The 14827-nt window shown below is 49.9% G+C and overlaps 1 protein-coding gene across 1 annotated transcript in view; it reads left to right on the top strand.

Moving 5' to 3' along the window:
• Positions 1 to 14827, top strand: part of FANCM (FA complementation group M) — a 54965-nt gene that overhangs the window by 33234 nt on the left and 6904 nt on the right. Inside the window, exons 12-17 of the mRNA XM_042047828.1 lie at positions 1439 to 1596; positions 2139 to 2291; positions 10055 to 11957; positions 12689 to 12768; positions 12869 to 12937; positions 13464 to 13632. Of these exons, the coding sequence (XP_041903762.1) occupies positions 1439 to 1596; positions 2139 to 2291; positions 10055 to 11957; positions 12689 to 12768; positions 12869 to 12937; positions 13464 to 13632 (2532 nt within the window). The remainder of the gene's footprint in view (positions 1 to 1438; positions 1597 to 2138; positions 2292 to 10054; positions 11958 to 12688; positions 12769 to 12868; positions 12938 to 13463; positions 13633 to 14827) is intronic.

Below are 14827 nucleotides of genomic sequence, written 5' to 3'. Positions count from 1 at the left end.
CTGGAGGCAGCAGTCATGTTTGTCATGTCCCTCTTTCCTTACGTTGGGGAAATGTTCTGGACAGCCACAATCCTCCCTGTGCTCCCCAGCAGGACACCCAGAGCTCTGGGAAGCGTCTGTTCCCGAGTTCTGCCAGCTGCTCCAGGGCTCCTTGCCTGGCAGGGTTGCACCATGGATCACTGGGGCTGATCTCATGGGATCATCTTGTCTCTGTCCCACAGAGCGGGGCTGGAACATGGGGCTGAAGTCATCTGTTGTTCTCAGCACTCCCTGATGGGTCTGGATGGCAACAGTTCCTCAGGAACTGGGAATGGGCACAGCCCCGAGGCTGCCAGAGCTCCAGGAGCCTTTGGGCAACATGCACAGGGCGGGATTGTTGGGGTGTCTGTGCAGGGACAGGGCTGGGACTGGATGGTCCCTGTGGGTCCCTTCCCACTCAGGAAATTCCCCGATTCTGTGATCCCTGTGGGTCCCTTCCCACTCAGGATATTCCCTGTTTCTGTGATCCCTGTGGGTCCTTTCCCACTCAGGAAATTCCCTGATTCTCTGATCCCTGTGGGTCCTTTCCCACTCAGGATATTCCCTGATTCTGTGATCCCTGTGGGTCCTTTCCCACTCATCCTATCTCCTGATTCTGTGATCCCTGTGGGTCCCTTCCCACTCAGGATATTCCCTGATTCCAAATGCTTCTCTGAGAATTGTTAGTTTCCTTTTCCTTCAGGTCTCTCTTTTGTCCTCTCTGCCAGGTCCTTGGACTGGGAGTTCTCTCTTCAGGGATGTGACATCTCCTACACTTGAGTCAGAAATACTTCACAGTGGTGTTGATCTTCTGGGATCATTTCACGATGGCCTTAAAAGCATCAGTGTTGGTTCATTTTTCCAGGTTTTCCTGAGCACGAGCAGGACTCTCAGGGTTTGATCTGTGCAGACCCAGCCCCTGACAGCTGGAGCTTGAGAGCATTGAGAGACCCAGGCTGGTTCCTCTTGTGTGGCATTAATTCCCAAAAGAGCCTGGGCTGCAGACTCACCCCAAATCCTGTCTGCACAGACACTGGCAAATTCCCTTCAGTGTTCTTCGCCAAGCTTCACACAGCTGGCCTGAAAGCACTCACAGCCTCAGCTCTGGTTCTTTGGAATCACTGCTCACCCATGGCTCTTTAGGGGATTTGCCATTATTTGGGACAGTGATGATTTGTATCTGTCTCTCTCTGTTCTCATATGATGCCCTTTCCCAAAGCAGCTGTTTAACAGGTATTTATCCATATGAATCATTAACACTCTTGGGATTCTTGTCCCTGGCTTCAGATTCTCTGCAGTTTTGGCTGTGGCACAGAGATGATTTTTCCTTGTGCCTGGCACCACACCAGGTGGATTTATTCTGTGCATCCCTTTTCCCAAAGCAGGTAACGTTTCCCTGTCCTTGTTCTTGCCCCCATAGGCCAAAAGCAAATGCACTCCCATGAGAGCTGGTCCTTGTCACCTGAGGAGTTGGAAATATGGGACAGACTCTACAGGATTAAGGAAAGTGATGGAATAAAGGAACCAGTATTGCCTCAAGTTCAGTTTGAAACCATAGAAAACCTGGAAGAAACACCAGTGAGTTCCATGGAATGTTTCCTGAGACACGGGGCCTGAAGGATGCTGAAAACAACAGAGTTAACTCTGGATTTGGAGGAAGTTTGTGATAAAAATGCCTTTTTGAGATTTAAATGTGGGTTTTTGAGGTTAGGGATTTAGCAACTAGATGTTTGAAATGTGTCTTTGAGGTTCGGTCTGTACGTTAAAAGTTCGTACCCCAAGTTAAAAATAAATTAAGAAGTTTCAGCATCCATTAAGTTCTACTCCTGTTTTTAAGAGCTCCATGCAGGATGCTGTATTCACAGAGTCCCACAGAGGGTGGTTTGGGTTTAAAGGGATCTTCAACCCATCTCATTCCACCCCTGCCCTGGGCAGGGACACCTAGGCACCTTCCCCTAGCCCAGCTTGCTCCTGATGTTTTTATTTTAGACCAGACTTAAACCTGTGTGATGAAGTTTAAATCCTTCTCTGCATGTCAGTATTCATTGTCCCTGACAGAGAAGTTTTGCTAAACAATTCCTTGCTGAAAATCTCCTTTCCCCTCCCTGTTTCCACTGCAGAAGCCCGAGGAGGGGGCAGCCCGGGAGCTCTCCTTGTCTGAGTGGAGCCTTTGGCAGAACCAGCCCCTTCCCACGTCCCAGGTGGATCACTCGGATCGTTGTCACCTCTTCATCGCTGCCATGGAAATGATGGAGCTGATGAGGCATCAGCAGGTAAGGGGCTGCCTCTGGCTGGCTCTAAACTGAATGTACAGTTAGAATAGTTTAAAAACAATTAAATTAAAAAAGAAAAGAATTGTGAAATGAATCGTGTGTGTTTAACCTTGTTTCAAGATGTCTCTCTCTGCTATTCTGTGATTCCTAATCCTTCCCACAGAAACTGTTCAAAAATATTTCGTGTTTCCTTACGCAGGAAAAAGCCCCACCCTTAAATCAGCCTTTTTTTTATGGATTCCAGTATCAGTTTGTGACAGAATGACATTAAATACAAGAGCTACAAGTGTCAAAGAGCAAAGCCACCAGCAGGGAGATCAGAGTTGTTCCAGGAGTAGGGAAGAGTTTGGTATCGTGTGCACATCAAAATCATCCCAGAAAAGTCATGCAGGAGCACATTGCGTGTTTTAGGGCATTCGTTTTTTGTTTAAAGCTTTTTGGGTTTGTTTTTTTTTGAACTGAAAAGAGAATTGTTCCTAAGGGTTAAGGGATAAGAGGAGCTGAGCCAAACAAACACGGATGGAAATGGCTTGGGAGATGGGAATTCTGTTTTCTGGCAGGGATGGATAGAGAGATCCGTATGGAAGGCACAAGGAAGTGGGTGTAGAGGTGGATGGCGGCTTCAGTGGTTCACCACATGATTTTTCCCCTCCAGCTGAGCTCCCCACGTCCCTTTCAGCACGTGGAAGTTTTTTAGGTCATCAGAATCTGTTGCTAAGCTGCCAGAGTTTCCTGAATAATACCAGAACTAATCGAGGAGGAGAATGGAGACATTGTAGTTGTGCTCCTTGCTCGGAGAGGGTGGAAGGGAGGCTGTGAACAGCCCTGCCCAGCTCAGATCAGCTTCTCCATCACACCAGAGACATTCCTGACTTCTCTGACTGTCCCTGTCCCCAGCTGGGGTCAAGGACACAGTGCAGGGGGAGAGAGGGGTCGGGGAGAGGGCAGGGATGGGCAGGGCAAGGACGTCAGGAGGAGAGAAATGGTTCGAGAATCAGAAGGTGCCCCCTGAGCCTCCCTTTCTCCAGGCTGAGCCCCCTCAGCTCCCCTTGTGCTCCTCTGTGGGAGTTGCAGGTGGGTTGGCTTCCAGCCTCTCCGGAGTGTGTTAGCCAGGCCGAGGTGGGGCTGCGGAGCTCCCTCGTTGGGAGGAGGGATCCTCCCTGGCTGTCCCTGCTGCGCCCAAAGCGCCTCCAGCAGCACCAGAGCTGACACAAGGCCCAGCACTCACCCTCTGGAGCCTCCTGGGGAGCGACAAAGCACTGGCACCGACTCCAGGGTTTCAAACTTCAGAGGTTCTTGGGCTCCTTTTCATACTGAACCAGTTGGTGCCAGGCCAAGGACACCAAAACTGCGCCGAGACTGTTCCACAGAAAGGGAAGATGCAACTTTGTCCTGATCTCATCTGATCTGTCAGCTCTGACACTGAGCTCTTGTGTGAGAGTTTCATTAACATTCCCTGAAGTCCTCCTTGCCTTCCCTGAAAGGCGCTGGCAGTGTTCCCAAGGCAGGGTATGTTCCCACTGGAACGCACCAAAATCTTCACCTGGAGAAGAGAAGGGACCTGGGAGAGCTCCAAGCCCCTTGCAGGGCCTGAAGGGGCTCCAGGAGAGCTGCAGAGGGACTGGGGACAAGGCCTGGAAGGACAGGAGCCAGGGAATGGCTTCCCAGTGCCAGAGGGCAGGGCTGGATGGGAGACTGGGAATTGGGAATTGCTGGCTGGGAGGGTGGGCAGGGGCTGGGCTGGAATTGCCAGAGCAGCTGGGGCTGCCCCTGGATCCCTGGCAGTGCCCAAGGCCAGGCTGGACATTGGGGCTGGGAGCAGCCTGGGACAGTGGGAGGTGTCCCTGCCATGGCAGGGCTGGGGCTGGGTGGGATTTAAGGTCCTTTCCAACCATTCCATGATCCTCTGATGGAATGGTTTCCGTGGATGTGCTGTGCATCCAGGCTCCTGCTATAAATATTCCATGGCTAAATACACCCAGCTGATCTGGCTGACGTTCGTTTACGGTGCTTAATTAACAGAGGGGTTTAAGACCAATACAGGTCAAAGCTCTTTCCTTAAATACCCGAGAGAGGGAACCTCAAACCATGGTTTAATTGATTCGTTTCTTGCTGGGGGGTAAAATATAAAATCAAGCAAATCATTGTTTTACTGTGAATAGCCAAATGATCTGGAAATTTCTGATCAATTATCAATTTCATTCAGAGATTTGTCATGACTTACTACAAGCCTGCACAAGAGGTATTTGTGGGGGGTTTTTGGGTGTTTTCTTTCCTGTTAGAGAAGAAATTCATTGATGTGTGGCTTTCCTTTCCTTGTACTCACTCAGTGACTCAAGAAATTTGTATTTTGTACAATAGCTTAAAAAAAGTCAATTTAAAGGCTTTTTTTTTAACTAGATGAAGTGAAAATGGTTGGCAAAAAATCATATTATATTTACATGCTCTTAAAATCTTAGAGAAGAAGTTGGCCCAGTCAAAAGGAAATCAAAAAGTCAAAGAAGCCCTAAATATGACCCCTCAAAAAGGCACATCCAGCAAAGTCTTTAATGCCCCGGGGGCTTTATTGCTGCAGCAATGCCTATGGGCACATGGGGGGATTTACTCCCCAGGGGATTTTGGGTGCAACATGGGAACAAATCGAGTTGTCCTTCTGCAAAATAATTCAATCTCTTTTAAGCATTTTTTTGCAAATTAAACCGTGCTGTTTGGAAATAAGGTCAGGCAGAGTAATCCTTTTTGTGGGGATGATGTTTGTGCGGGTTTCTGGGGGGAGCAGGGCAGTGCTGGTGCTTTGTTGTTCCTTAGGAGATGAGGAATGCTTCATTTCCGTGTCCAGAGTGGGAGGGGAACTCTGCACCTTTCCCACTTCCAAGCTGGCAGTGTGAACTCGCAGCTTTTCACACAAAAAACAAAATAAATCCCCAAAGCTTTGGGATTGTCTCCGTTTTTCACCCTCTGACTCCAAACACCTTGGGAGGGAAGCATCTCCTAACCCTGGGATGACTCTGGAACCAGTGGCCCTGAAATCAGCTGTCATTTATCATCTGTCTGGGTGCCCCAGGGGATGCTCCAGATGAACTCCCTGACAGCAGGGAAACCATCCCCAGGACACCCCAGAATCCCAGTGAACCTGAAAAGCCTTCCCATGCTTTTGGAGCCTTAAATCAGACGTGTTTTGGGGAGAAATTCGGTGTTTTCAGCCAGCTGGACCTTTTTTCTCAGGAGACCCTGAATGCAAAGTGAAAAATGGTTCAAGTAAGGACAATGAAATCGTTTTATCTGGGTTTTTTAGATCCTCGTTGCCAGTAACTTCTCTCTGATTAAAATCCTCTTCTGAGATGTGTCAAAACCTCTGATTTCAGAGAAGGTGGAAGGAGTTTGGGGTTGGTTTTGGAGGGTGACGTGCCAGGGAGCCCCAAAATCTCAGTTCCTTTATACTGATTGTTCTGGTCTTGTTGCCAAACGATTTGGGACCAAGCATTAACTGAGAGCAGGGCTGGGTTGTTCAGAGCTGGAACTGCAGGTGCTTTGTGCTTTTCCTGGTGCTGAGTTTGTGCTCCCAGTGAGAACAGAGAAGTCCCAGTGATTTGGGAGCGGGACTGGATGGTCCTGCAGGTCCTTCCAAGCCCAGCCATTCCATGAATCCACACCCTCAGCTTCCAGCTCTGCCTTCCCAACGCTAAACACGGAGAGAACAGGGGTACCCAAGCAGGGGCAGGGCATGTTCTCAGTAAGTGGGATTGTTATCATGGAATCCTGGAATGGTTTGGGTTGGAGGGACCTTTGTGGGAAACAGAGGAGTAAAGACTCCTGCAGTTAGGGGTGGGTTTGATTTACAGCCCTGGAAGGGATCAGGTCAGGCATAATTGACAGAGATTTACAGACTTTAAGCAAGAGAACTACAAACCTGTGGTTTTTATAGTTAAAAGTAAAAATATGCACTGGGTGCTATGGTGAAGGGTTTTGAGTATAATAATGTGATTTTATAGGTTAAGAATTCAGATGTTGTAGAGGTGGTCTCTGTGTGGACGTGACATGACAGGCTATTGGGTAAGACACAACCGCACTGCGGTGAGAAGTTCCACAGGTGATGGGTCACAAAGTCAAAACAAAGTTTCCTTTTAAGTGTCTATTGGATTAGAAAGTTATAAATTGCAGTGTAGCCCTTTGCCTTGTGACTATTGGCCATTACTCTGATGTAGTGCAAACCTCACGCCTCGAGACTGCTGCCTTATGTGTTATTTTAAGCAATAAATCCTGTGTAATTGCATAGTCCCATCTCTCTTTAACAAGAGCTCAGATGGGGTGAAAGCGCTGAGGATAGGCACCAATAGACCCTAAATCCCAGCCCCAATGTCCAGCCTGGCCTTGGGCACTGCCAGGGATCCAGGGGCAGCCCCAGCTGCTCTGGGCACCCAGATTTATCTCCTGATGCTGTTGAACATTCACCTCTTCAGCCTCTTTAATGATGCCAGTTCCTGCGTTTGCCAGGGCAGACACCCTGTGTTTGTAACAATCTTTCTTTTCAATCAAACTTTCTGGTTTTATTGGGTAGCAGACAGCAAAACCCAACAGAATGAGCTGGTGCATCAATAATGTGATGCCATTAGGGAGAGAATGATCACAGTTTGGGAGAAGGAAATGGGGGTTTCTGTGTCCCTCAGGCTTCTTCCATGACTCAACTAAATACATTTGTAAAGATCTTCTCATGGAATACACTTAAACCTCCAGAAAAAAAGTTGTTCTTCCCCTGAAGTGCGTTCTGGAAATGGAGCAATCATGGAACAGGGATTGATTACTCTGCTCATTAACCAGTTCCTGGAAGGGATAATGAGTACAGGGCTGTTCTGAGCTGAGGGTGAGGAGCAGGGCAGTCACAGGGCACCAGGTTTGGGAGTGCTTTGGGAAGTGACCATTTGTGCTGCAGCAAAACAGGAGTTTTGGTAAAAGATGTAAAAGATGATCAGAAAAAATTCCTGGAATCACAGAATGGTTTGGGTTGGGAAGGAGCTTAAAGCTGTTCTAAGCCCCTGGAGAGGAGAGGGGGAATGGGGTGGCTGGGAGGGTCTGAGGAGCAGCATTGGCTTGGCCAGCCCACCCCAAAGGGGGAATTCTGCGTGGTTTCACTCAGGCTTTCAATTAAAGGAGTTTTAATTGTTAAAAATCCACACTGTAGCTGTCTACAGATTTATCTTTGATTTCCAAATAGCAACATCACTGGGGTTTCATCAGGCAGATGAATCTTGTTAGAAAATGTGCACCCAAAGCAGCTTATGAGGAGAGAGGGGGTAATTTCAATTTTGGTACTTGATGCCTTAAATTGAAGTACTGGGAAACAGAATGGGTGTATATTTTATATAAATACACATATATTTATATACTAAAAGTGAAAAGTTTAATATCCTAAGTTTACTTTTCTGCTTCTATTTTCTATATTAAAACATATTTTGTTTTATCAAGTGAATCAGTGGTTCCAGGCAGGGTCATTGATTGAATGCAATAATCTCAGAGGGATGCTGTTTTCCTGCTCCTGACCTATTTTCCGAGGAGCTGGTACACCCTGGAACCCTCTGGGTTAGAGAGGAGCTGAGCAGGTAATTTAAGGTTCCACAAGTTGGGTACGTCCAGGCCAAAATGTGATAATTCCAAATCTGCCCTTTCACTGGCTCAGCATTAGCTGCCCTGGCTGGGACACGGCGTTTTGTTCTGGAGAAAGTGTTTGGAGTGGCCCCGGGAAGTGGAGCAGTTACATAACCCTGGGAGCCCCAAATGAGGTTACTGAGCTTTGGCCTAGATGCTAAATTTGGCCCCAGCAGCGCTGCCAGGCTGCAGTGGGGCTGTTCTCCATCAGAGCACAGTCAGAGGGAATGTGGAGGGGCCTGGGGACATTCCTGGGAAAACTCCTCCCTGATCCTGTTGGCTGGGGGAGAATCCCACAATCCTGGAATGGTTTGGGAGGGAAGGACCTTAAATCCCACCCAATCCCACCCCTGCCCTGGCAGGGACACCTCCCACTGTCCCAGGCTGCTCCCAGCCCCAATGTCCAGCCTGGCCTTGGGCACTGCCAGGGATCCAGGGGCAGCCCCAGCTGCTCTGGGAAACTTGATTCGTTTGGGGGTTGTAGGTTTTGGGGGTTGTAGCTTGAGTGGTTTTGTATTTGGAGGCTTGGGAGGGTTGTAGTTTGGTTTTGGGGGTCGTAGCTTGAGTTTGGGTTTTGGAGGTTTTGAGGGTTGTAGTTTGAGTTTTGAGTTTGTAAGTTTTGGAGGTTGTGTTTTGTTTGGGTTTGGGATTGTAGCTTTTGGGAGTTGTATTTTGATTGCATTTGAGGGTTGTAGTTTGACTTTGGGGTTTGGAGGTTTTGAGGGTTGTAGTTTGATTGGGTTTGGATTGGTAGGGTTTAGGGGTTGTAGTTTGGTTTTGAGTTTGTAGGTTTTGGGGTTGTAGTTTGAGGAGTTTGAGATTTGTAGGTTTGAGGTTTGTAGTTTGATGAGTGTGGGGTTTGTGGGCTTTAGGGATTGTAGTTTGATTGGTTTTGAGTTTTGGGGGGTTTGTTGTTTGGTTAGTTTTAGGTTTGGGGGTTGTACTTTGATGGGATTTGGGTCTGGAGGTTTTGGGGGGTTGTACTTTGGGGTTTGGAGGTTTGGGGGTTGTACTTTGATGGGGTTTGGAGGTTTGGGGGGTTGCACTTTGGTTAATTTTGGGTCACAGGACAATAGTAGGCCGAGCCTGATCAGCGCTGCGCTCTCAGAACTGTGTGGGGTGGGCAGGGGCAGCACCTCCTCCTGTTTCACCAGTGTTCAGTGGTTTGGCAGCTCATTAACTAATCCTTAATCCATTTAATTTCTGTCTCGTTTGTGTAAAGCTGAAATGCTTGAATTGAGTCCTTGTGCAAGGGCAGTTGTTCCTTAGATAAACCCAAACAGACCCTTATCAGCCCTGTTATCATCAGCCCAGTGTTCCCCTCCTCGGCTGACACCTGGGGAGGGAGCTGGACCCAGGTTTGTCGTTCCTCTTGGATTTCAGACAAAGAATCCCATGTCTTGAGTCTGTGTTTTGACCAGGCTTGAGGGAAAGGAGTAATTTGGAACCTGCCAGATCAAAATCATCCTTTAACCCTCTCATGATAATTCCTTTCCTCACTGTTTTTATTAATCCTTCTCCTAAGGCAGCTGGTGTAGTCTGGGTGACCTTTAACTAAAAATCCAGATTTGGAGTTTCTTTGGATGCCATTACAAATGGATGGTCTAAGCATCAGTGTGTGTGTGAAATCGGTGTTGAAACGATGCTGATGATTCATGACAAAATCTGTTATCACTGCACAGTTTGCTTTGCCTGCTGCAACCAGAGAGGATCCCCAACCCTGTTTGGGATCAGTCTTCAAATTCCTGGAAGGTGGCTTTGGATCCTGCTTCCAGAAGTACCTCCAGACAATCCCATCTCTGATTGTCACAGTCATTTTTCTCACCTTCTATTCCATAAAGGTACCTCGTGTAATTTTAGGGGTGAAGGAGTTCAGGGATCCATCTGCCTGAACTGCCAAAAAATGATTGTTCCTTCTGCTCAGATCCCACGTGTCCAGGTGCACTGTGCTTCTGCTTGCCTTTCTAACAGGGCTTTATAGACACCCACGAAAAGTTAATTCAGAGTCCGTGGGAAGTTCTTTAGGAGAACAAAACCTTTGTCCCTTGCTGTGAACCTGGCTGTGAGCAGCCCCGGGGCGCCTGGGTGCGTCTCTGGTAACCACTGCCCTGTGTCCCCAGGGAGACTGCAGCTATGAGCGGGAGCTCCGGCCCCACTTACGGATGGAAGATGTGCATATTCCCGGGAATCAAAGGCATCTCTCCACGGCCAACCCCCCCTTCGAGCAGAGAGGTCGCAGCTCCAGGAAAGACCTGGCAAAATCGAAACCAAAACCACTCTCACCTGATAGAGGTGATAATGGGAGCGAGTTCTTTGCCACCTTTAAAATAACCAAACCCAAGGCTCCCAGAAGAGCTGCTGGACTCAGTGAGGATGTGCCTGTGTTACCTCGGGATCCTTCGGCTTCTCCCTCAGGAGCAAGGCTTGCTCTGGCTGGGCACTCTGACCCGGGCAGTGACAGGGACGAGGGGCTGGAGGTGACATTTGATTTAAATGCATTTATTGACCTGTGTGACCACGGCGAAGGCACTGAAACCCCTGCGAGTCCAGCAGCCCAGGGAAACAGCCCTGCAGGTAAAGCCTGCGGATCCCTGGGGTGGATCCACACGGATTCGGGGTACGAGACCTCTCCCGTGGCCTCGGACCTGTTCTACCTCCCCGAATCCTGCAGGGATTCATTCCCGCTCGTGGGACGGCCCCAGGAGCCCCCGGGGCTGGAACAAGCATTCTCCCAGGTGCAAAGGCTTTTATCCCAGTCCCCTCCCTCTGGGGATAAACTGGAGGGCTTGGAGAGCGCGATGAGAAGTGAAGGAACAACATCTCCTTCCCCAAAAGTTCTCCCCGATGGTCACTCAGAGGCACTGCAGGGCAGCATCTCCCTCGCATCCCCAAAAACTGATCCTGCACTGCTGCTCCTGGAGAATCCCAAAGTGACAGTCCCCAGGGAATTCTGTGCCTCAGAAAGTCCCCGTTGGTCCAAAACTGTGCCACCTCCCAAGGCTGCTGTGGATGAGGAGGAGCAGCTCTGGGACGACAGCTTCGATGGCCTGTTTGACACTGAGGAATTCCCTGAAATCCCAAACAACATTCCCAGCATGAACCAGCTCCTGACAAACGGCCCTGCAAAGGAGCCCTTTGTTCCCAAGGACACGGGAGAGGCTGCCCTTGAGCACGAGGCTGTGGTTCCTGGCGAGGAGCAGAGTCTCCATCTGTTTGAGGATGAGGCTGGCGAGGACACGGGCGAGGGCAGCTCCCTGAGCCCTGAGCCTGCAGCCAGGGCAGGTCCAGCTGGGAGCATCGCTGGGATGGATGGAGAGCCCGGCAGGGAGTTCCCGAGTGTGACCCCCGCCCAGCCCTGCAGGGAGCAGCCCGGCAGCAGGGAATCCATGGGAACATCAGGAGTGGCCCAGCAGTGCCTGGAGAAGGAGGATCCCTACGACTGCTCCCAGGAACTGTTCTCCGTGACCTTCGACCTGGGCTTCTCCATCGAGGAGAGCGGGGATGAAACCTCTGAGGAGACCAGGAATGCTGATAACCCCAAACTGAACGGTGCCCCAGGGGCTGAATCCACTGAGGATGCAAACATGTCCCTGAGTGATGGCTCCAGGCTGGAAACCTCGCCTGGATGGGACTGCAGGAGGCTCCGGAGAAGGGACGTGTCCACACCGATGTCATTCCAGAGCAGGGGCAGGAGTGGCAGGGAAGGGACAGAGGCTCCTGCTGCAGGGCCTCTCCTGAAGTCAGGGGGCAGCAGAATGGGAAGGGAACCCCCTGGACCTTTGCCTTCAGCACTTCTGACCCCAACAAGTAGGAAGGGTGTGGATATCAAAGCTGTCAAAAGAATTCCTATGAAAGTCTTCTCGAATGCCAGGGAGCAAATTCCAGAGGTTCCTCCTGTAGATCAAGTCCAAAAAAGCCCAGGGAGGCAGAACTTTGGGAGCTCAGCCATGGATTCCCCTTCAGGAAGGACAGAAGGCCTGGAAAACACCAAGCTCCATGGATCCCGTGTGGCTCCTGCTGCAGGTAGGGATTTTGGTGGGACAGGTGTTGGACCTTCACAGTTAGGGAACAGGATCCAGTATCTTTTGGATCCTCACCTGGGTTTTATGACTGGGGTGGGAAGATTGGAAGGAAGAGGAATAGTGGCTGTGTGCTGGAAGCTGGGTCCGTGAGGGGACGTTCCCTGGCTCCTGTCCCTCCATCCCTTGTCCCCAGTCCCTCTGCAGCTCTCCTGGAGCCCCTTTAGGCCCTGCAAGGGGCTCGGAGCTCTCCCTGGAGCTTCTCCTCTCCTGTGAGCCCTCCCAGCTCTCCCAGCCTGGCTCCAGAGGGGCTCCAGCCCTGGAGCAGCCCCGTGGCCTCTCAGGCAGTGACCATTTGCAGGCCCCACTCGGTGCTGTCACAGGGATTTGTGTCACAAAGTGCTGCCACAACTCTGACTCTTGCTCAATCAACTTTTAACGGCTTCTTCTCTTGGTTTCCTGCTTCCCTTGCCTTTTTCTGCCTTTGTGCTGCCTGGGGTAATCACTTCCCCCCCGGGACTCTCCAGGGAAGCAGGATTTATTGTCCATCCCAGCGGGAGATTATCTCTTTCCATTACCAAGGCTGCAGAGAACAATATTCACCCTGTAGATCAATAAATAATCTCCTTTGGAGGTGCTTTTCTGAGAGAGGCACGCTTTGATTGCTCACTTAGAACAAAATTGTATTGGGAACTGTGCAATTCTGGTGAATGTTGTTTACTCTGCTTTCTGCAGGAGCCAGCAGTGACAGTGAGGAAGAGATCGTTTTCCAGAGGAAAAACAGGATAAAAAAGAATGTTTTGAAGTCTCCTGATGTGAGTCTGAAGGGAAAGAAAATAGACAAGAGAGCAGAATGACACTTAAACCAGCGAAACACAAACGCTGTGTGCACTGACGTCCGTTCTGTTCCCACAGGGGATGGATCAGAGTGACTCGGAGTGTCCAGCTCGGCTCACCAGGAAACGCCGGCGCCCCCCGAGCGTGGTCAGCAATGGAAGGGGGGAGAAATAATGGGAACCCATTCCTGCTCCCCTTCAGTCCCTCCCCAGGCTCTCCAGAGATCCCACAATCCCAGAATGGTTTGGGCTGGAGGGACCTTAAATCCCACCCAGCCCCACCCCTGCCATGGGCAGGGACACCTCCCACTGTCCCAGGCTGCTCCCAGCCCCAATGTCCAGCCTGGCCTTGGGCACTGCCAGGGATCCGGGGGCTTTGATGACTTTGGAGTTGTTGTTTGGCAGTGAAATATTGTACCAGCCAGGAAGAGTAAAATAACCTTCCTGCACAAAGCTTTGAACCAAAAGAAGCAAATTCATGTCCCATTTTGCCTGATTTTCCTCCCAAACCCCATTTTTCTGTGCTGTTAGTGGGAGGTGTCCCTGCCCATGGCAGGGGTGGCACTGGAGGAGCTTTGAGGTCCCTTCCCACCCACAGTGGTCTGGGGTTCAGAGCCTTTAATGGAATTATTCCTCGCTGTGCCCTTGCTCACTCTGTGTGTTCCCTGTTCCAGTCGGACACGTCCAGTGAGGACAGTGGGGATTTCCAGCGGGGCAGGAGCCGCTCCAGAGCCTGGGCCAGGCCCCAGCAGGGAGGAGCCAAGCGGCAGCGGGGCAGGAGCTGCGTGACAGCCAAGGTGTGTGACATCCTGGGACACCAGTTCAGGCTGGGAGCAGCTGGGAGTGCAGCTGGAAGGTGGACACCCAGCTCTGTGCTGGGGAGGCTTCCAGAGGCTCAGCTCTCCCACACCAGCTCATGGCAAACATTGGAGCTGGAACCTTGGAATGCTGGAGAAAGATCTGCACCCTCTGGGTGGCAGAGGGGTCTGCAGGGCCTGGTGACAGCTGTGAGGACAAAGAGCAACTCAGAGGGCAACTCCAGAGATGCCCAGAGAGGATTCAGCCTGGGAGCTCAGGGTCCTGTCCAGGAGAAGAAATAATAATAGTAACAACTATTATTATTATTATTATTATATTATTATTATATTTTTCCTATCTGTTATTATATTATTTTATTTAGTACATTCTATTTCTATATTATATACAATATACTATATAATGTATATTACAATATATATAACTATATATATTATTATTATATATCATATATATTGATTATAAATCATTATTTTTATTATTATCCTATCAGTATCGAGCTGCTTGCTCATGTGAATGATCCCTACCAATGGCCTCACCTCTGCACATTTCAGGCAGCAATGGTCCCTCAACCCCACATCTTAAATCTTAGCTCAGCATTTAACACGTCAGCAGGGTTGGAGGCAGGAGAGGAGGCAGCACCAGAGTTATTGTAGCTAAAAAGCTCTTAAATCTTCATGGCTGTGGTGGCTCTGGGCAGAAATTGTCCTAATCAGGGCTCCAGGGCACAGTATGTGGGACATTATAAGATTTTTTAACAATAATCTTCCTTACTAAGATTCCCCAGTGGTATCAGTGGTTTATGTTCTGGAGTACAAAGAATGAGGTGGAGTAAAAGCCATTTTTCGGTTGGATTTAAACTTTTTTTTTTTCCTTAATGTGAGACAAAAAGGAAGAAAAGTGTGTCTGCTTGGGAAATTGTGGTGTGCCTTCACACAGCACCTTCCCTGAACGGCCCCAGGGAGGGACAAGGCAGAATTCCAGACCCTCGGGAGATCCCAGACATGGAAACCACCCTGGCCAGCCCAGGGAGCTGTGCCTGGACTGGGAGCAGCTCTCAGGGCCCAGAGCTGCAGTTTGAGAACAGAGGGGGACAAATCCAAGGGCCCAGAGCAGCCCCTGGCACTGAATCCAGGAAACCATTCCAGGAGCTGGGACCTGGCTGTTCCCAAGGATGACCAGGCTCTGGACTGGTGGGTGTTGGTGTCAGGGAGCTTTGTGC

The sequence above is a fragment of the Corvus kubaryi genome, unplaced genomic scaffold (assembly GCF_017639235.1).
Source record: "Corvus kubaryi isolate FWS band 111438036 unplaced genomic scaffold, C.kubaryi_AGA036_p1.0 66, whole genome shotgun sequence".
Lineage (NCBI taxonomy): Eukaryota > Metazoa > Chordata > Aves > Passeriformes > Corvidae > Corvus > Corvus kubaryi.
The sequence above is the reverse complement of the archived record's forward strand: the minus strand, read 5'-3'. Positions and strand labels throughout refer to the sequence as shown.